Source organism: Chelon labrosus (genome assembly GCF_963514085.1).
Source record: "Chelon labrosus genome assembly, chromosome: 12".
Classification (NCBI taxonomy): Eukaryota; Metazoa; Chordata; class Actinopteri; order Mugiliformes; family Mugilidae; genus Chelon; species Chelon labrosus.
In genome coordinates, this window is record NC_140345.1 from 9540050 (window position 1) to 9559715 (window position 19666).

The following is a 19666-nucleotide window of genomic DNA, read 5'->3' on the forward strand; positions in this document are numbered from 1 at the left end:
CCTGAAAAAAATGGCTTGGAGACATACCAAAAAAAAATATGTCAAAAAACGAAGGGGGAAATAAACCAGTAATGAGAGTAACAACTGAAATATTAAATGGTCAATAATTGTCTGGTTGTCTGGTGACAGTGGAAAGGTGCTTGTGTTGATGGATGGGAGAGGAGCTCTCAGTGAGCGCGAGTGAGTGAGAGAGTGAGGGAGTGAGAGAGAGAGAGAGAGAGAGGGAGAGCGAGAGAGCGAGAGAGGGATTAAGATTGAGGAGACACCCCTAAGGGACCCTTTATCGTTGCATTGTAGCCCTTCGTAGCTTAGCGCCCAAGCAACTTCGCAACACTGCAGTGACACGATATTGGCCGAAGATAATTAATCTGTTAACGCGGATTAACGGGAACTAACCCCTCACTCACTTCATAGCAGAGGCACACTTCTAATGCCGACCCCCAACAACATCCAAGCACACTGCCATCCACCCAACCAATGTCTGTCCAGACTACCAGACTGAACCAGATTACCAGGAGAAAGAGTAAAACATGCCAGTGTGCGTTAAATAACCAGGAAAATACATTTTAAATAATCCACTCACATGTTGGATGAAAAAAAATGTGAACTCCTGCCTATGACAGCGTGATGAAAGCTAATGAGAAGTACTGAAAATTAGAGTAAGAGAGGCGCATAGGGATGAGTATGGGGAGGGGGAGACGGAGAGAAAGGCAACATGAAATACTGAGGAGAGGAGAAAAAAAAAAAGTGGGTTCCCAGGGAGTGATGCTGAGAGAAAGAGGAGGGAGGGAGAGAGATGGAGGGAACAATGAATAGAGAGGGGCAAAGCAGCGTGCAGTGGATTTGTAGGCAAAACCATGTTTCAGTGGAGGCTGCAGGACAGCATCAACACTGATTCAGTGACAAGGGGGGCAGTGGACAACACGCAACAACATGACAGAAGTGATGACAGCGTACTGATGGAGACGATCTATGGGTGACTGGACTGATAAATGCAAAGTGAAGACATGGTGGAGAAACGCAGCAAGACAGAGTAAAAAGAGTAGAGTGTTTGTCTGCCATTGGAAAAAGGGGGGCAAAAGCAAGCGCGCAAAGAGGGAGGGGGCGGCGTTAGTTTTTCTGTGTCACTGAAAGAGAGTGGGGGAAGGGAGGCAGGGAGATAATGCGAGTGAGGGCGCAAACAGTACAGAGCACACTCACTGACTCATATAGCCTATGTATAGTGTATATGTGATTATGTATCTGGGAGGAAGCGGGGGGGAAAAAAGACAGAAAATTATATTATGTATGCAAGAGTTCAGCTCAGAGAGCATTTCCACAGCCTCCGTGTGTCTGTACGTTGGAGAGCAGCAGCAAAGCATCCACAGCATCCATCGCTGCACTGATAAAATATCACCACACACACAGGACTGGCCCATTCAATATTTAATGTCCAAGACAATCTTGTGGTTATAATTCATCGCAACAAATACAAACAGTCCATACAATATTCATAAAGTATAGATTAATCATGAAATCCTGAGCTGCAGAAGACTACTCGCATAAAAAAAGAAGGCTTTTTCCTTCTTAACTATTTATGTATAAGATTTTATAGCAGAAGCATATGTCTTGTCTGTGTAGTGTAGTGTAGTAGTACATCAGGAAAAGTTAAGAACGATGACAGGTTGGTCCCATTCACACAGTTTGTCCCATCAAACCTAACATTTAAGTAAGCTGAAGAAAAATGACAGACGTTATTGTTGTAAATCCAAATCATGGGCCTGAAGTCAGACTTGACACAACAATCGAAAAATCTGAATTGTCAGTTCTTTGTGGATTTTACTGTATCTAGGTGGGGCTCCAGAGACCAATAGTTTTGATTGGCAGTTGATTTATTATTTTCTGTACTTCCATTGATATGCTCAGTTGTGACCAATCAAATGCATTAACACATGAGAGTCACATATGAGAGTGACTTTCAACCCTCTTGATGTCATACCTCAGATGTTTTTATATAAATAAAGTCATGAATTCTGTTAGCCCCTAGTTAGTGTCCTTTTTTATCAAATTGTCTGTCTACTGACTACGTCCCTGATCATTTTAAAACTGTGAGTGTGAACCCACTAGAAAAAAACAGGACCGGATGCCTGATGAGCCTCCCCATGTCTGACGTGTTAACAGACAGGTTGATCCGAGTGTTTTTAGGAACTGCCTTCATGCAGCTTCATACAGACAAGAACGAAATCCCTGTGATTGAACCACAGCAGTTAACACAACAAGATTCACCCTTGGCTGGTTCCCTCGGCAACACCATCAGTCCTGATGTGAGAAAACTGGGTGTCTGGTTTGACTGTTTTGAGTCCCACATTACTAAGCTGGTCCAATCCCATTTTTACCGTCTCAGGAATATTTATCTTTTAAAGACACAGAGGACATTTTGCATCATTAAATTTCGTCACGCCAGGATTATTGTAATGGTCTTTATACCTGTCTCAATTACACAACTTCAGACGGCACAAAAGTCCCCTGACAGGCTTTTAACATGAACCAGTAAAGGGGATCATATCACTTTGGTTTTAGCAGGTGTCCATTAGCTCCCAGTATGTTTTAGAGTTGATTATAAGAAAAGCTCTTCATGGTTGTGCTTGTGCTTCTATATCGCCTTTGACCTTTCAGCACCGTACAGGTCAGTACGTCCCTGGAGATCCTCGGGCAGAGGTCTACTGTCTGTTCCAGGGGCACAGCTGAAAACAATAAGGCCTCACGACTGTGGAATGATCTGCCCGAAGAAATCAGGTCAGCTGACTCTCTTCTTGAAACATACTTCTATTGGAGAGCCTATCCTGTTTGAATTCAGTTTTTAAATTGCATTTTGTGTGTTTTACTGTTTTCATTATCCATGTTTTATGGTTTCTAAAACAGCAAAAATGATCTTTGTTAATGGCTTTGTGATGTTGATTTGAAAAGTGCAATAGAAATAAAGATATAAAATTGTTAAAACGAATACAATCATCAGGTTTTCCCTCCCGTAATAAAAGTAAACTATCATGTTCTGTAGTATCAAGTTTTCTCTTTGACCACTTATGTTTTTATTTGCTAGTGGAGAGAAACATAGAAAGTAACTGAGTGAGAGAAAGGGCATGGCTTGTGTGCAGGCTAGAATTGAACCTGCGTCACTGCCCTGAGGACTACAGCCTCTATAGCTGGTCTGATTTTAAAACACCTCTGTTTAAAATGGGTCTCTATTAGCTAAAGCCAGAAAATAAGAAGACTGATGATTTATAACATGAAAAACAATCAAGTTAATGTTGTAGAGCTGCACTTTCAGATGTTTGTATTTGCTTTCATTGTCAATCATCATTGTAAGGCATAATGTAGCTTAAAATGGGACTGAACTCTACATATTTCTGCCCCTCCTATAAAAATGTGTTTATTAAAAAGTGTAGTTCATCAGAAAAAACAGTAACTTAAACTAAAGTTAAAACACAGGCATCAATTTTGATAGTTAAGGGGACACACACTATTGCACTTTTTTGACGACATAGAAAAACATGCCTGTGGATTGTGCTGTTGAGATGATTTTCATCGAAGTGTAACTGTGCACACGGTCTCATAAAAACCATCTACATCTGAAATACCCATGGCACAGAGGTGTAAGGTGTTCACTGGTAGACGGCCAAAATTTAAACCCTTCCCCACCTTCAGGTCCGCCACCCCTTCGAAAATTCTCTCTCCTTCAATGTCCTTTACCTTGGCCAGGGTGAGGTGGTAGCGTGGGTTGTAGGAGTGCCTGTGGAGCCAGCCCTCCTTCCTGTAGGCGTCCTGCAGGCCGCTGTTGAGGTGCTGGAGGGGAAGCTGAGGCTGGGGACTCAGGAACAGCACCTTCCCATTGAAATGTTTCAGTTTCACGGGAAAGGTAACAGCCACCGGAGGGTTGCGATCCAAATGGGCAAATCTTCTGAGGACTTCCGCAGCAGCAGCCACCTCGGCTGGGGTGTGCAGCACCAGGAGGCACAGGGTGACATGCAGGGTGGCGGCGGTCTGCCAGTGAGGAGCGGAGGAGGGTATAAGGGCGATGAGATCCTCCTGAAGCTGCTGGAAAGACGAGAGGATAGCAGGAGTGTTGGCCCTGAAGGTGATGAAGTGCGTGGGGTGTATTTTAGGAGGGCGGCCACCACGCTTCCCTTCTCCCTTCTTTGGAGGTGCAGATGGATTGTGGACAATTGCTGCAGCTCCATTATAACTCTGTGTAGTACAAGAGGAACATAAATATATTCGTGCAAAGCAACAAGAACGTATGGAATGATCTGATGTGATGTGCCCACCACAGAATCTTCATGGCCCTCCCAGGTTTCTTCCCATTCTGCCGAAGTCTCCTCCTCACCCTTCTCTTTTAGGGAAGAGGACCTTTGGTCTGCAGAAGACTGAAGTCTAAAATCAAAACAGGTGAGTAAAATTATTAAAGCCAAGATTGCTTTCCAAGTCGCCAACCAAGAAACGTATATCATCCATCCTCTAAGTCTTGATGTTTGGTCATTTGTTTATTCATTTCTTGTTAGGTGATTAATGTATGTGAAATATGTGTCACATCTTTGTGATTTGGGGTGACAAGCTAACTCAGCCCCTCATATAGAGTTTATTTATTCATGTCTCCCTTCTTCTCCTGTTCCTCCAGACTTGGATGTGGGTGGAGGTCAACTAATATTAAATATTAAGATGGAATTGAAATGATCTATTCTGATATGAAGGATTTGACATAAATCACACTTTTTAAGAGACCCATATATTCTCTTTGACATAACTGAAGCTAAAGGTGCTCTAACTGCTGTTTCACTTTGACTGTTTTTTTTGTCTGCAGAGGCCATATAACATGTAGTGTTAATATGGCTTTTTTGTCCTGCACGGGAAATTTTGTCTGTTCTCTGTTAAATTTAAAAGATCACCACAAACACCAGACCTATTTTCAGCCTCCTCCGCAACACATGACTCCGGTTGTTCCTGAGAAGTGTTTCCTCCACGCTCTGGAGCTGGATGTGTGGAGTCAGGGGTGTGAGTATTCTTCTCATCCTGCTTCTCTTCCTCCAGATGTGTGTTCTTGGTATGAGTACACTCCTTTGTTTCACACTCATCCTGCCCACTGACAGCAGGTGGCTGCACTTCTGTTGTTTCAAGATGGTCATGTTGCTCCTCTGCGTCTCTGCTTGTTTCTGCTAAAACAAATGGTCATATTCGGACAATAGAAAATACACTGGTAGTCAGCTGACCTCATTCTTTGGGCACATAATGTTGCTAAACGTAGACCTAACCAGCTGCAGCAACCCCGGATCATAGCACTGCCCCCACAGGCTTGTACAGTAGGCGGTAGGCATCTGCCTCTCTTCTTACCCTGACGACTATGGTTCCCCACTATCCTTCCAGTTTTTAATAATGCGTTGAACAGTTCTTAACCCAATTTTAGTAGTTTCTTCAATCTCCTTAGATGTTTTCTCTGCTTGATGCATGCCAATGATGTGATCCTTCTCAAACAGACTAACATCTTTTCCATGACCACAGGATGTGTCTTTAGACATGATTGTTTAAGAAATGAAAAGTTACTCATTACATCAGTTGGGGTTAAATAACTTGTTGCCAGCTGAAAGATAATCAGCCATGCAGTAATTATCCAATAGGAGGCTCGTACCTATTTGCTTAGTTAAATCCATGTGGCAACTTTTTTTGGGCCAGGCAGTGTAGCTGAGTACATTTAAGATAAGGTAGCAATGAAGGATCCTGTCTTACCCTTTACTTCCTCCTCCTTTCCAAAGGGGGGAGCCAGAGATTGACCAGTGGAGCCAAAAACCCTGTCGGTCCTGCTGTGGCGATCCCAGACGCGGTGCCCTCTGTAGGTGAAGTACTGGATCCTGTGTCTGGGCAGGGCCAGCTCAGTGGTGTAATCACAGTCACAGGGGCTGGTGTCCCAGTTGAAATCACAGAAGGGACGCTCCAGCACACCAAGGAAGCGATCCACATAGCCCACCACAAAGTCTGACGCATCCACTGATGAGTCCCACAAGATCCGAGAGATCACATCATCTGCCGTTCGCATACGAGGCTTTTTGTTCGCCTCTGCTGGAGACAAAAGGTTACACCATTTCAGTGAAGGGGAAAGGTGAATCAGGATTTAAAAGATGTCATTATCAGATTACACAGAAAAATGAATAAATATGGAATGACCTCTTCCTTCGTCGCATTTTGGCTTTGTCACTTTGTTCACACCGCCTTTTTTCTTCTTGTGTGTTTCCATATTTTCTCCATCGTCTTTGTCATCCATGTCAAGAGCCCCTGATTCTTCCACTGAAGGGTCACTGAGAAATGAGAGCAACAACAGTGGAAAGAAAAGTAAAAATATTCATATGAAACATGACGAATGAGGAAAAAAATGATCAATTTGTCAAGGGGTCAAACAGGGTCTGGATCATCTGGGGTATGAATCACATTTGGCCAATGCTAGGAATGAAGAATCAACCTCTGTGCAGCCAAAAGCATACCATGGCAACTTTGAAAAATATTTCAATATTACCATTTGAAAAAGAGCTAAAGGACAGAGAAATAAGAGCTAATATTTAGACACACCACTATTTAAAGCTAATAAGGAGCTGAACTACAATGACTTCCAATTTCTTTAGAGTTTAAGTTATATTGCTGGTGATTTTGCTGAGAACGGTAAGGTGAGCGAACCTGTGGGATAAACGACATCTGGGGCCAAAACGACACTTTCCCCTCAGGAAAAACTGGCACAGTTTGACTCCATCCTTGTCCCCACCTGTAGATTCTGTGAATGATACGAAAACAGAGAGAAAGACAGATGGTAAGACAAAATAACAGGAACAGACTTCTTATAAAACTGTACTTAAAGCCTGTAAAGAATGTAAATGATGTAAAATAAGTCATATCACAAGAAGAAAAAACAAGTTTGACTAGAGTGGGCCCCTGTTATAGACATAGAAACTGATTTATAGCAGTTTACAAGGTCACTCGGCAGGTGACGAGCAGGTGAGTAATAATTCTACTTTGATAAGAGTAGGACGAACTTCCAGGTACAAAGTAGAGAAATCTAGAGGTGTAACATCTGGTTTGCAGCTACACAGTCCCGTCCAAAACAAACAGAGACACACTGTGCTTTAACAACTTCTCAGACCACGCGGGTCAGCCTTTGGTCCAAACGTGCATCAATGAGCCGATTCACTGCTTTTCCTTCCTTGGACCACTATTCATCGGTACTGACCACTGAAGACTGGGAATACCCAAAAAGAGCTGCAGTGTTGGTTATGACCCAGTCAGACGCCACAACCCATCACAATTTGGCCCCTGTCAAAATTGCTCAAATCTTTCCACTTCCGGACATTTTTCCTGCTTCTAATTAAGAGGGCAAACTTGCTACCCAGTATATCTCACCCACTGACAGGTGCCATGATGTCCAGGTAATCAGTGTTATTCACTTGAACAGTCTTTCTGTCCAGTTGGTCATAAGATTTACGGCTACTCAGTGTATATCGAGTGTTTGTTTTCCAGATATGGTTGCTTAGGTTTCTATGTCCATGAGATATGTTTCTGTGAGTCATATCACAGACAGGAATAGGATTCCTGATTAGCTGCCTTTTTACTCTTTCACTACATTCCCTCTTTATCTTTATCCTCGCCTCTCCAATATTACAATTAACAATTCAAATCAGGAATTAATATGTCAGGATATTATATAATCCGTCCCCAATACACTTCCAAAGAGTTTAAATCATGTAACAGGTGGGAATGACTCAACCCAGAGGACTCAAATGTCAGCCAAGTAGTTGGGAGGTGGCTGCCTGTTTACCCAAACACATGCCACACGTCCTGCAACGCTATTTCAAGATAGGAGAACTGAATGTGACTCACTTTTTTTAATTATTAGCAGTAATACTTATTTTAGAGAGATCTGACACTGACTGACACAGGTTGACCTGGACAGCACCAGACTGTGATGAGTCTTTCGAATGCTTCCAGGCATTAGACCTCAAGAAGTGCCTGGAAGTTAGCTGGGTAAAATATTTAACTGTGAGGGTCTTTATTCGCTGGAAAGCTTATTTTGCTTTGAGTCATGAAGTGAAAGAAAACAGGAGTAGAAGCAGACAGTAAATCTTCTTTTTTATGGGAGATGAGAGGCTGATATGAGTATCTTGACTCATATCCTAAATCCCACTACATTTCCAAGACAGTGGTCAGTTGATTCACTCATTCTGCCCATTTCTTTAGTATAAGGGGCTCCAGCTCCAATACTTGCTGGAAATCAAACTGCTGACAGTACCACAGAAACATACCAGAGTTGTGGTAAAAATGCTATAGTTACTTAGAAAATAAACTGATTTCAGACATAGGCGTTACCAGAATGAGTGGAATGTAGCTGTTTTGTCTCATTATGACAAAATAACTTCAGAGCCTTCAGAGACCCATGTAAGTGCAAATATAGAGTTCCACTATGTGTAAAACTGGGGAAGCGATTTACCTGCTGTGGCTTTCAGCATGTCTTCACCACTACGGTCAGCTGATACCCCCACCTCGAGACCGGGACCCTGTGTGGGAGTCAGAGTGGTGGGCTTCTGGTGGGTCCCATCATCTGCCTGGTCCTCTAAGGACACACCTGGTCCTCCCGATGCCATGCTCAGAAAGCAGTGTTACTTCACTATTGTGCTACTGTGGTGTTTTACTTAGTTTGACCTGTCAAAGCAACAAAAAAACGTGTCAATCCAAATTCACAACTTCTCAATACTGACGCGGAAGTGGCTAGTTTGCGTTGTACAATATGATAAACCGTCCGTAATCCGACAATTCTTAGAGAAATTAACTGTGAAAAGAAGACAGTGAATTTCAAACATAAACACAAAAACATTAAAATATAAGAAAAATCACCCTTACTAACCGACAAAGAAAACGGCTCTGACTTAAATCGCCCTTTGACCCCTAGTTTGTTACGCCGGTGGGGGTTATGGGTAAAGTAGTTCTGATTTGGATTTCGTCTAAAAAATCATATTGTGTGGCAAATAAAGCCCGATTTTAGCGAGAAAAGCCATCAAGCAAATACATTGTTTGTGCACTTTCTTGTAAATTCAAAAAATATCGGCAACATTTTCGAAACAGCGGTTAAAATGTTGAGGAATTAGTGCGGTTGGCAGCCATGCGTCGTCTGTGCTCGAGCGCGTGACTCTGCGTCATGTGACTGGTTTGTTTTTGCCTGCTAGCAGCTGAAGCTCAGAAGGATACAAGAAAGTATGAAAACCTCCATCTAAGAACTAATAACTATGGGATTTTGAAAAGGGCCGAGTCGAGTTTTGTTTTTTGTTTTTGTTTTGTCTTCGTCGCTTTTTATGTGACAGCTTTTTTTAAGCACTACGACCAATGAATGTCCTTTTGTGAAGCAGCACTGAGCACCAGTCATTTGTTTAACTTGGCTCTGCTTTGAAGGTAAGATCTAATCTAATATTCCCAGCTGTAATGACCACGTCTTAACCCTGGAGTGGCTTAGTAGTGTCAGTGGCTGACCAGAACCAAGCTGACTCTTTGATTTACATCTAACTAACACATATTCAGCACTGTAAGGATCTAAAAACGTGTCTTCTCTCGCACAGATGAATGCTCTGGTGGCTCTCTGTCACTTCTGTGAGCTTCATGGCCCTCGAACACTGTTCTGCACCGAGGCACTACACCCTCCATCCCCGACACCTTCATCCCAGGCCGGTGCCCCGGTGCCTGGGGACAGGGACCGAGATGGTGACAGGGAAGGGGAAGGGCTGACCATGAGAGCCAACAGCTCGGCCACGCAGAGAGGGGAAATGTGTGAGGTGAGTGCAGGGCTACAGACCGCAGTATGTCATCCAGCCATGCTCATTTCATTTCAGTCACTCTCCCCTACACTCAGTTCTCATTTGTATTTGTTGAGAAGTTCATATTCCTTCCTACCGTAGTCTCCTCACCCTCTTCTCTTTTCTGTCCCTCATAGGGATGTCGATCTCTACCTGCATCTCACCCGGGCTTTGTGAGCATCGATGATGAAACAGGCATCCGCTTCCTGAGCCACCAGCACCCCAGACAGTCCCAGCTGTTCAGTGTGGTCCGCCAGGCTTGCGTGCGCAGTCTCAGCTGTGAGGTAAACAGTGAAGTATGTCTGGGTATATGTGTGTGAGTCACACATGTCTCAAGCACTAAATTTAAAGTACCATTGTTTTAACCCTGACAGCTGGGATAGGCTCCAGCAGACCCCCGCGACCCTTAACAGGAATAAGCGGGTGCAGAAGATGAATGAATGAATGAATGAATGTTTTAACCCTTTTGCCTCTGCATCCATGCATGTTCTCTCATTTTGCTTCAGGTGTGTCCTGGGCGTGAGGGGCCTATTTTCTTTGGAGATGAGCAACACGGATTTGTGTTCTCACACACTTTCTTTATCAAAGACAGCCTGGCCAGGGGCTTCCAGCGCTGGTACAGTATTGTGATGGTAGCCATGGACAGAATATACCTTATCAACTCATGGCCTTTCTTGTTACGCCACATGAAACTTACTATACAGAGCCTGCAGAGCACAGCTCTAAAGGTAGGGTGCGCACATGGACAATGCATGCCTTTATGTACTCAAATAAATAAAGACTCTGCAGACTTGTATCGAGAAGGGATCTTAACATCTCTGCCTTTCACTCTATTTCAGGTGTTTGACAATGAACAAGGAGTTTGCCCCCAGCGAGCCATGAGGATGAACAGTGTGTTTTCACCTGCAGTTTTCCCTCATCAAAGGAGTGGCAACGCAGCCCGATCCCTGACTTCTCTCACCCAGCATCCCAATCTCTGGGCCAGCCTGCACTCCTCCTTTAGCTGGTGAGTCAATAGACTCTCAGTCCCACAATGACATGTCTTCACACCTGGCCACGCTGATGGGTGTCTTCACCTCATTTCCAGGCTGCTGAAGGCTTGTGGTAGTCGTCTGACAGAGAAGCTCCTCGAAGGGGCCCCCACCGAGGACACACTGGTGCTCATAGAGAGACAGACAGGTAGACATTGTCCTGGACGGAACGAGATGTTAGCACAAATATCCGCATTTACCAATCTAACTCCGTGGAAACACTGTAACCAAGTTAAAGCTGAAAACAAAACATTGACTAATGGCATGCAATTAGTACATTCACGGGGAAGGTGGGTGATATATGTTTACACAATGTCCCATGGTTTTATCATCGGTCTGAAAAGCCTCCTGTGTCTGATTCACTCGGTCAGTCTGTATAGAGACACTGTGGAAAAACATGGTGATTCACTCGACCGGCGCACTCCAATACACTGCTGCTGCACAAAAAGTTTGCGCAACTTTAGTCAAGATTTAGAAAGTGATTAAAAGATTTACACCTATTCCTTTGTGGAATTTTAATACCCACTCCCCTTATATAAAAAGTCGAAGTAAAATACACTTAAAACACAAAGCGTACTACACGTGAAGTAAGTGTCAGCAAAATACAAGAAAACAATGCATCATCAGTCATAACATGTTAAACTGTAAAACCGTATCAGCTGATCCAATATGCGAGGGAGGCTGAAAAATCATGTGCCACCTCATGTAACGATCAGTCTATTAATATATGTATAGGTCACAGATGAGAGGTGAGATTACACAATATTGATTTTGGTTTTTTAAATGTGAGTAATATTATGTGCACATCACATAAGAGCCTATTTGTGCAGGGTGATGTAAGGATTGCACTTTGTAATAATTTCCTGTGGAAATTCCCCAGATGAAGAGTCTCACTTTAAAATATTTCTGTGTGTATGTCACTCTGTTTCTTAAAGAGCAAGAGGAGGAAATGAGCTGCTGGGAGGGAGCGGAAGGAGATGGTTCAATGTCACAGCGGCACCAATCACAGAGCGAGCTGTGCCACAGCTTCCTGTGCGAAGATGCGAAATTAGACGAATTACCTGGTCCAAAATTTAGGTCACTGAGGCACCTGAGACAGGTGTGTACCTTTGCTGTGCATAAGTCCATAAACTTAACCGTGCAAGCTGATATGAAACTGGTAAAGATACAGGATTTTCTTTTCACAGTGAAAAAAAAAATCATTTACTGGTGTTAATCTGAAAGATATGAGTCAAAAAGTGATGAAAAAATGGATTCACATGTTTATTGGCTCATATACTTTATCTGTGAGCTGCTGCCCGGTACACAGTGTGGTTTGTTCTGCAGGTCCTCGGGGCTGCTGAGTTTCGACAGCTAGCGTGGCACGTGCTCATGGGAAATCAGGTCATATGGAGAGGCGCGGACCCCGGGCTCATCCAGTCAGCTTTTACAGTGCTCAAGGTACTCCGCCGTGCTGGGGCTCCCCTTTCTGCCTCGTTTAGGGAGATAGTTTAATTATGATGTGAGTAAATATGAAGTAAGGTGGGTAATCACACCTGGGAGGGCCCTCGTTGGCTGAGTCATAGTGTAATTATTTGTTTAATTAATTTAATTAGTTGAGTGCGGTTTAGTGCAACATGCTTGTTATGACTAGTTTAATGTTGTGAAATTAGATTATTTATTAAAGTGATCCATTACTAAACTTGAAGATAATCATTTTCGTGTCATATGAACTCATCATATTTGATCTTTTATCAGTTATTTCTCCATAAAGAGAAGTTTCTTTGATCGTTCACTGTTTGTCAAACTTCCAGTAAATGCCTATAGACGGATTGTCATTTATACACGCCTTAAATTTTTGAATTGTCTGTACATGCTTCTATGACGTTTTTATGCAACACGAACAAACTAGATAGAGTGTGCAACAGTGTTTGCTTTGTGCGTGTTGTTCACTTTTTCAGTTGAAAGATATTTGAGTTTTGTGACGACTTCTATATTGTTTTTAGTCTTTCCAGTGTTTTCTGTTGAAGTTGTTTTATTTTCTGCAAGGCATAGGTGTTACTAATAATTAATTAATAAGGGCTTTATATAGGCTGAGCATGTTTCAAATCGTAATTTCCCTCGTCTTCCCTCAGTCTCTGCTCCCAGTAGGCTGTGTGCGCTCTGTGCCGTACAGCGCTCAGTATGAGGAGGCCTACAAATGCAACTTCCTGGGTCTGAGTCCAGATGTGCCTATTCCAGCCCATGTCAGCTCCTCGGGTACAGGACTTTCTTCACGCAAACTGTAGGTTTGTACGCACAGGTCACATTGGGACAATTTCACCATCTTTTTGTTTGTCCCGTAGAGTTTTCCGTGCTGGTGGATGTCACTTCAGAGAAGAGCTATCAGATCTCAGCTGTAGGTGAAGATGATATCTGCTCACGTCATCAGTTCACCATCAGCAGTGCCAGCACACAACCCACAGATCGGGGTGAGCCATCACTATACGGTCGCTGACGCTTTTGTGTGTACTATGTGCATGGTTCAACTTAAAAAGGAGGGAGCCATGCCGTTGCTGCAGTGACTATGAATCTGAAGATGCATCACACAAAATAAGATAGATCTCCCATCCTAACTCCATTTTTATTGTCCACAATGGTATGGAGTCCATTAAAATATTTGTAATAAGTAAATTATTGCAGAGAAGTTGGAGATACAGTATGTTTTCCACATTTGCAAGGGTTAAGAGAAGAATGAGTCTAAAGCCAGATCTAGATTCGCTTCAGAAACGAATCTGTCTTTCTACAAACGTTCAGTCAAACCTGTTTTGTCAGAAAACAAACGGAACAATAATAAAAGGGACCAGAGGCACACCCCTTTTAAATTAGAAAAAAACATGTTGAGGCTGCCGTTTCATTTCTTATTTATTTTTTTTACTTAGGACATTGAACTGTCACGCTATTGACTAACTGAATCTTTGTCATCTTGTCCCAGGACCAACATTACTGAACAAGCTTGAGGTGGCCCTGTCTAATGAGAACCTGTCTGTGGACGTCGTGTCTCACTGCCTGCTCTGCTTGAAGGAGGAGTGGATGAAGTGAGCAAAATTACTCCATTTCTTAGTAAAGACGCCTCAGATTTGTGTAAGACTGCACAGTTTTTCCGTACGGAAGCCCTCTCATAGTTTATTCTCACTCTTTCAGTAAAGTCAAAGTGCTGTTCAAGTTCTCCAAAGTGGACGGTCGAGGGAGGGAGGACACCCAGAAGGTTCTGACTCTCCTTGGTGCCACGGGCCCAGGGGAGGAGGACAACGTCAGGCTGCTCAAGTACTGGATGACTGGACTCAGCAAAACATACAAGAGTCATTTAATGACAGCTGTACGAGGAGGGGAGAGAAGCCCCAGCCAGTGAGAAGAAAGGAGGGGATAAAGGGATACATAAAAGGGAGCTGAAAAGGGGGGGGAATACCAAAGAATGGAAAGTGAAAGCAAGAATTTTCTCATAAACACTTTAGAGTTGAATGAAAAACCTCTGTGAAGGGATGACAGTGTTGATTTGTTCATCCATTATTGACAATTTAACTCATGAGATCTATTGTGTACTTAACTCTGATTATTATTCTGCACAGACTAACACACTGAGTGAATTTAGTTAAAGCATGTGGGCTTTTGTTTGTCAAAGGGAATTATTGATATGTAAAGTTTAACTTATTATTAAAAAAAAGGCTTTGCACTTTGTTTACTTTTGATGTTATAAAATGAAATTAACGTGACTTTCAGTCTGACGTCCTCTTTTTTTAATTCTACCCTTGGCTCCATCTTGTGGCGAACAGGGAGATTAAAGAGGGAGTGAGAGTGAAGTGGTTGAGGAGGAGGAGGGGATCACTTTTTTTCCTCACTTTTTTTTCCTCACTTGTTTCAACCAACCAAGTCTCAAGTGGTGTAAGAAAACACTTTTTACGGTTTTCTCATGTCCTGAAATGTAGTTGCATAACAAGGCCCCGCTCCAGTGCGGCTGACCACATCAGCAGGAGGATTTCAGCTCCTTAATGAGCCACACTGATCCACTGTGCCTGTTTTGTTTTTGTTTTTTTGTTTTTTTTGAGCCTGTTGCTTTTGCTGAAGTTTGCTGCAGACTGTAGTCAATTAAACCTGGCAGCGGGCTCCATAAATTGTTGGAGTCATCCAAAACTATGCAATGACTGTGTAAAAAAAAAACCAAAAACAAATATTTTAGTCCAAAGGACAGCAAATTGTTGCGTTGAGTAATATTTTTCTCAAAAACTCAAGTCTGGATTTCATTTGGCAAGTTCCGCTAATGGACGCACAAACATAATTTGTAGTGGCTTCATAAATTAGTCACACATTTACCTCCCTCTGCATGCATGTGGAGTACGAAACAGGAAGGCGGCACAATGACTAGATATTTTTACCCAGTCATTAAAGTGCTTCGTATAGGTGAAGAGGTTTTGAGTTGATGATGCCTCGGGGAGTGTTAAGGCTTGTGGTGAGGCTGCTGCTGCTGCTGCTCTTTTGTTTCCTTTTCCCCTCAGCAGAGATGTACTTGTGGAAGCTGTCCCTCGTCCTTTGGCTTATGCTCAGAAAGAAAACGCTGAAGAACAATTCGTTTTTGACACAACAACATCGCACTTCCTTCCCTTCATTAGTAATTAACTCCAAAAATCCAAAGCAGCGTGATGCTTCACACAACCTGAGGGCACGGAACAACACTTTGCAGACAGGATGATGACAGTTGTGCACAATATTAGACATCACAGTCACACCGTCCACATCTGTGGGCCCTTCTTTAACGGTAATGACTAAAGAAAGCTGTCACATGTGGGATGACTTGCAAGTTCAGGCAATGTAGCATTGCAGTCATTTTTTCAGTCGGTTTTACAAGGAATGTGACTCCGGATTTATTGTGCAGGAAAAAAACAGATCATGTGATGATTAAACAGGATGACACTGCGTACTGAATGTGAAGGGATAAAGAGCAAGGGATCCACAGGCGCAGAGGTGTGGGGGAGAGTCCAAATGAAAAACATACGCTCCAATTGCATGACTAAGCCTCCTCGGCCTAGGTTTGGAAGGGGGAGGATGGGGGTAAGAGGGTGGGTGTCAGGGAATGTAGAGAGCAGAGGGGGGAGGGAGCCGGGTCAGTCAATAGTGAGGTAAAACGTGTGGCGTGGGAGGGGCGGTAACTTAAAGGGAGCAGACAAGCAATCCAACCCAAGCACTTTCACTTTGAGCGGAGCCTGTGTCTGAGTGAGGATACACAGAGTGACCAGAGAGAGAGATACGGAGGAGGAGGAGGAGGCCAGTGTCTCCGTCGCTTTATCCATTAACCACTTTGAAAGGACAGAGGAGTGGTTTAAATTAGGCTGTTCAGGAAAATTCCAGGTCAGTAGTGAGGGGAAAGAAAGGGAAAGGGAAAACACACTGTAAAAAAAAAAAGAAAGAAGAAAACTAACAAAAGCTTTGAAAGGAAAAGGGCTGCAGCCTTTCACTTAAGTGGGAAACTCCAAAGTGAGAGAGCATGGTGGGGCGAGATGATAAATGAGGCATTTTTTGGAAAGTACCAAAGGACCCCGCAAAGAAGGATTGTATAAGGGATGTCAGCAAGACGACTAACTATCAAACAGTGAAGGAGAAGAGACAGCAGCGTACTCTGTCAAGAAACCACAGAGGAAACTTTGCCTTTCACAGACTGACACAGAAACGTCTGCAGAGTGATTGCCGTCAACAAGAGAAATGGAGAGGTGTCCATTCTTAGAAAGATAAAAGGATGTCACTGCCAGGTGAGGAGCGAGAAATACATTCAGTCTTTTCTTTGACTTTCTTTCTGGACTCCGTGGGTAAATAATGAAACAGCAGAACTGGTTCTCACAAGTTTAATTGGTGAATTAAAACTGATTTCTCATACCACTTGCACTGTTCTGTAACAATAGCATTTCCTGCATCTCAATTCAATTAGATTGGCTGCAGTAACTCATGTTTCATGTTGTTTTCTGCAGAAACACCTAATTGACACAGGAAATGATGTGATGTTTTTTTTTGTAGGTGTGCAGTTTGAACAAACCACAGAAAGTTTCCAACATTTATTTGATTGTGTTTCTTTCTTCTGTTCTTTCTTTGTCACATGTCAGCAGCTATACTCCTGTTATCACTTCTAACTGTCGAATGTGGTGGATGTGGCTTTGACTTGGAAGGCGTCAGAAACATTAAGTCGACCACTGACTCTAATCCAACTGGATTTGTAAGTGATTCAGTTTTGACTCTTTATGTAAATAAAGTGTTCTTAAGTGACTAATAACCTCTTTGTAGAAATAACACCATCTATTTGCTTACCCAGTATATATACAGTCTTTAAAGAATATGCATTGGTTGGGTTATTTGGCACGAAGAGCTCAGATGTAAATAGCTCTTTCCAAAGAATAGTAATGTCATCTGACAACCTGCAAAGTCATCACATGACATTGACTGTAACAAGTCAAGGGGATCAAACGTTTTGAGTTTTCACTTGTGTGGCTAGTATCAAGTATTATATGGTTCAGTATAGTTGCCATAAATGTAATTTTCTCTTCTCCTTCTCTCTTTCTCTCTCCATTAGCGGACAGTATTCCCAAAAGATTACTATGTAGTGCATCGATACACCAGAAGCATGCTGTGCGACACTGACCCGGTGAGTTGTTTATCTATCAAAAAGAAGAAGTGAGGTGTCATATAGCCATAAATAGGTTGTACATTTGATGTTTTTATAACTACTGTCTTTGAACAGTGTACTCATTAGATTACTTCTGTAGCATAAACGTGAAACACTCACTGCTATGTAACTGCAAATGGTGTGGTTCTTTTGGTGCCACTTGTTCTGAATGCTAACTCTAACTCCGGTGTGTTGCTCTACCTGCCTGCAGTGTTGTGTGTTCCCTGCTGCAGTAGTCCTCCAGGACTCCTGGCATGTCCTCCTCAGAAACCTCTGGGATGAACACTTAAATCACTCCTTAATCCTGGATCTAAAACTGACACTGGATAGAATCATCAGAAAGAACAAAAATACAGAGGTAGGGCATTCATTAATATTTGACATTTTCCCCTAATGCCTTATAGACATACCTCAAATAAGATGGGACTACACACTTCATTAATATTAATTAATAGTTTCGAACTTTATTAGATAACTTCTACAGAAGATTTTGTGATTGTGTTTTTTTCTTTCTTTGATTGCTCATCTTTGTCTTCTCATTGCAGAGGTTCCAGGAAGAGACAGACCTAGCCCAGTTCCCAACATTATCCTCCTCTCCAGAAGAACTCCTGAAGCTAACATCAGAACTTTTTAGTAGATGGCTTGAAGTCGGCTGCTTGTCTTCGATTGAAACTTGCCCCCTGCCCACCTTGCCCCCCTCTGTTGAAAGGAAGGACTTCGGCCCATCGAGGGCCAGACTCTTGGTCACCCGAGCTATTAGTAACGAGAAAGAAGAAGAAGAAGAAGAAGAAGAAGAAGAAGAAGAAGGACAGCCTGACAAGTTTATGGATAATACACAGCCTTCATCCAGTGGTGGTCCTCTACCCCGAACATATTCTGCTTTTGTCTGGAGCCCCTTGCTGTTCAGCCTTTACTGGTCGCTGCCTTAGTCACTAGAAAGGACCTTTTTCTTTGTTTGTGGATGCACACAAAATGCAAGACTTTCCCTGGCACTGAATGATTGTTTTCTTGTGTTTGTGTCTGTGTGTTTTAATGCAGTAAGCTTTGTTAATATGAAGTGACATGCACACGTGGCATTTAATGTCCAGAGTTGGTCGTCTGTCCATCAGTGCTCTGTAACAAGTTAATCTTATAGCCATTTTCTCTAGAGCCAGCCACAAGCTCCAGCTAGCTATGCTCTCCATGCTAATAAGAGATAAATGCTGAGCTAGCCAATGCACATACGCTGTCGTCTGTGTGGATTTCATCACTGTTTACAACGAATGTTAAGGAAAGTTTTCACAGTCTGTGGGTGTTTACTTTTGTACATATATGTAAATTAAAGACATTTAGTTATGCATTAGTTGGTTTAACTTGGATATATGACATGGTTGCTAAGCTATATTTATTTTGGTCTTTGTTTGTTTGGCATCCAGGACGGAAATGTACAGTTACAAGTAAACTTATACTTCATTTGATTTAAGGTAGCTGCTGCTTCTACTGCTATTTACATGGAAATAGTGTACCTTTCTCTCCACATGTATCTGACAGTAAATTGCTTATTTACAGATTTCATGAATATTTGTTGTAAACAGAAAGACCAAACATGTTATGAAGTCATTACACTCAGCCCCACCTCACACTGGTTACAACAGTAAAATGCAATAGGTGCTTTTGCTTTTGATATCCTGCATAGCTGTTGTTGCACCTTTTACAGTGTGGTATTGGTGCAGTAAAAAGTGTTTACCCCACTGCCGTTTGTCTGTACGAACCCTTTTTATGTTTAGACTACAGTTTAAGCGATGCCATCTTGCATTCCAGCACTAGAGTATATTCATGTGAGCCCAACCATGCCAGAGTTGTGTACGACAGATTTTCTACAACCTAACTCTGATTAAAAACTGAAAGATAAGTTATAAATGAGAGAGGTATGTGCTGTGGATGGGCTCCAGAGATGGTCTGACTCCTGTCAAAATGTACAGGGGATATACAAAGTGCACCCTGTTGGTGCTCGCACTTGCCCCTGCTTGTACACACCCACGCATCTAATGCACCGGTGTTCTTGAAGGGCCCTCATGGGAGTTTCGCAATCTTTTAAGTACAGACGTATGTTGCAGCGCTCACTATAGGAACAGACCTGT

The 19666-nt window shown here is 42.7% G+C and overlaps 3 protein-coding genes across 7 annotated transcripts; 2 read left to right on the top strand and 1 right to left on the bottom strand.

Moving 5' to 3' along the window:
* Positions 1–3549: 3549 nt before the first annotated feature.
* Positions 3550–9060, bottom strand: leng9 (leukocyte receptor cluster (LRC) member 9). 4 transcript variants are annotated; one of them, XM_084556839.1, is made up of 8 exons: positions 8912–9060; positions 8498–8709; positions 6697–6790; positions 6193–6323; positions 5758–6087; positions 4937–5189; positions 4305–4410; positions 3550–4224 (listed from the first exon to the last, which is right to left on the bottom strand). In XM_084556839.1, the coding sequence occupies exons 2-8, from the start codon at positions 8649–8651 to the stop codon at positions 3562–3564; spliced, it is 1731 nt and encodes a 576-aa protein (XP_084412965.1). In that variant the 5' UTR covers positions 8652–8709; positions 8912–9060; the 3' UTR covers positions 3550–3561. The 4 variants fall into 4 exon arrangements, with proteins under 4 accessions (XP_084412965.1, XP_084412966.1, XP_084412967.1 ...); XM_084556840.1 differs by lacking the exon at positions 8912–9060 and having other exon boundaries at positions 5758–6084; positions 8498–8880; XM_084556841.1 differs by lacking the exon at positions 8912–9060 and having other exon boundaries at positions 4937–5186; positions 8498–8880.
* A 109-nt stretch (positions 9061–9169) lies between these two features.
* flcn (folliculin) lies at positions 9170–14613 on the top strand. The gene is made up of 12 exons (XM_084556843.1): positions 9170–9453; positions 9618–9830; positions 9989–10135; positions 10358–10579; positions 10691–10857; positions 10939–11030; positions 11818–11981; positions 12209–12322; positions 12997–13120; positions 13207–13332; positions 13836–13938; positions 14045–14613. The coding sequence occupies exons 2-12, from the start codon at positions 9618–9620 to the stop codon at positions 14250–14252; spliced, it is 1680 nt and encodes a 559-aa protein (XP_084412969.1). The 5' UTR covers positions 9170–9453; the 3' UTR covers positions 14253–14613.
* A 1426-nt stretch (positions 14614–16039) lies between these two features.
* On the top strand, positions 16040–18885 carry LOC311496503 (uncharacterized protein). Of its 2 annotated transcripts, none has more exons than XM_084556388.1 (5): positions 16040–16641; positions 16990–17099; positions 17454–17525; positions 17758–17904; positions 18092–18885. In XM_084556388.1, the coding sequence occupies exons 1-5, from the start codon at positions 16629–16631 to the stop codon at positions 18473–18475; spliced, it is 726 nt and encodes a 241-aa protein (XP_084412514.1). In that variant the 5' UTR covers positions 16040–16628; the 3' UTR covers positions 18476–18885. The 2 variants fall into 2 exon arrangements, with proteins under 2 accessions (XP_084412514.1, XP_084412515.1); XM_084556389.1 differs by having other exon boundaries at positions 16993–17099.
* Positions 18886–19666: the final 781 nt, after the last annotated feature.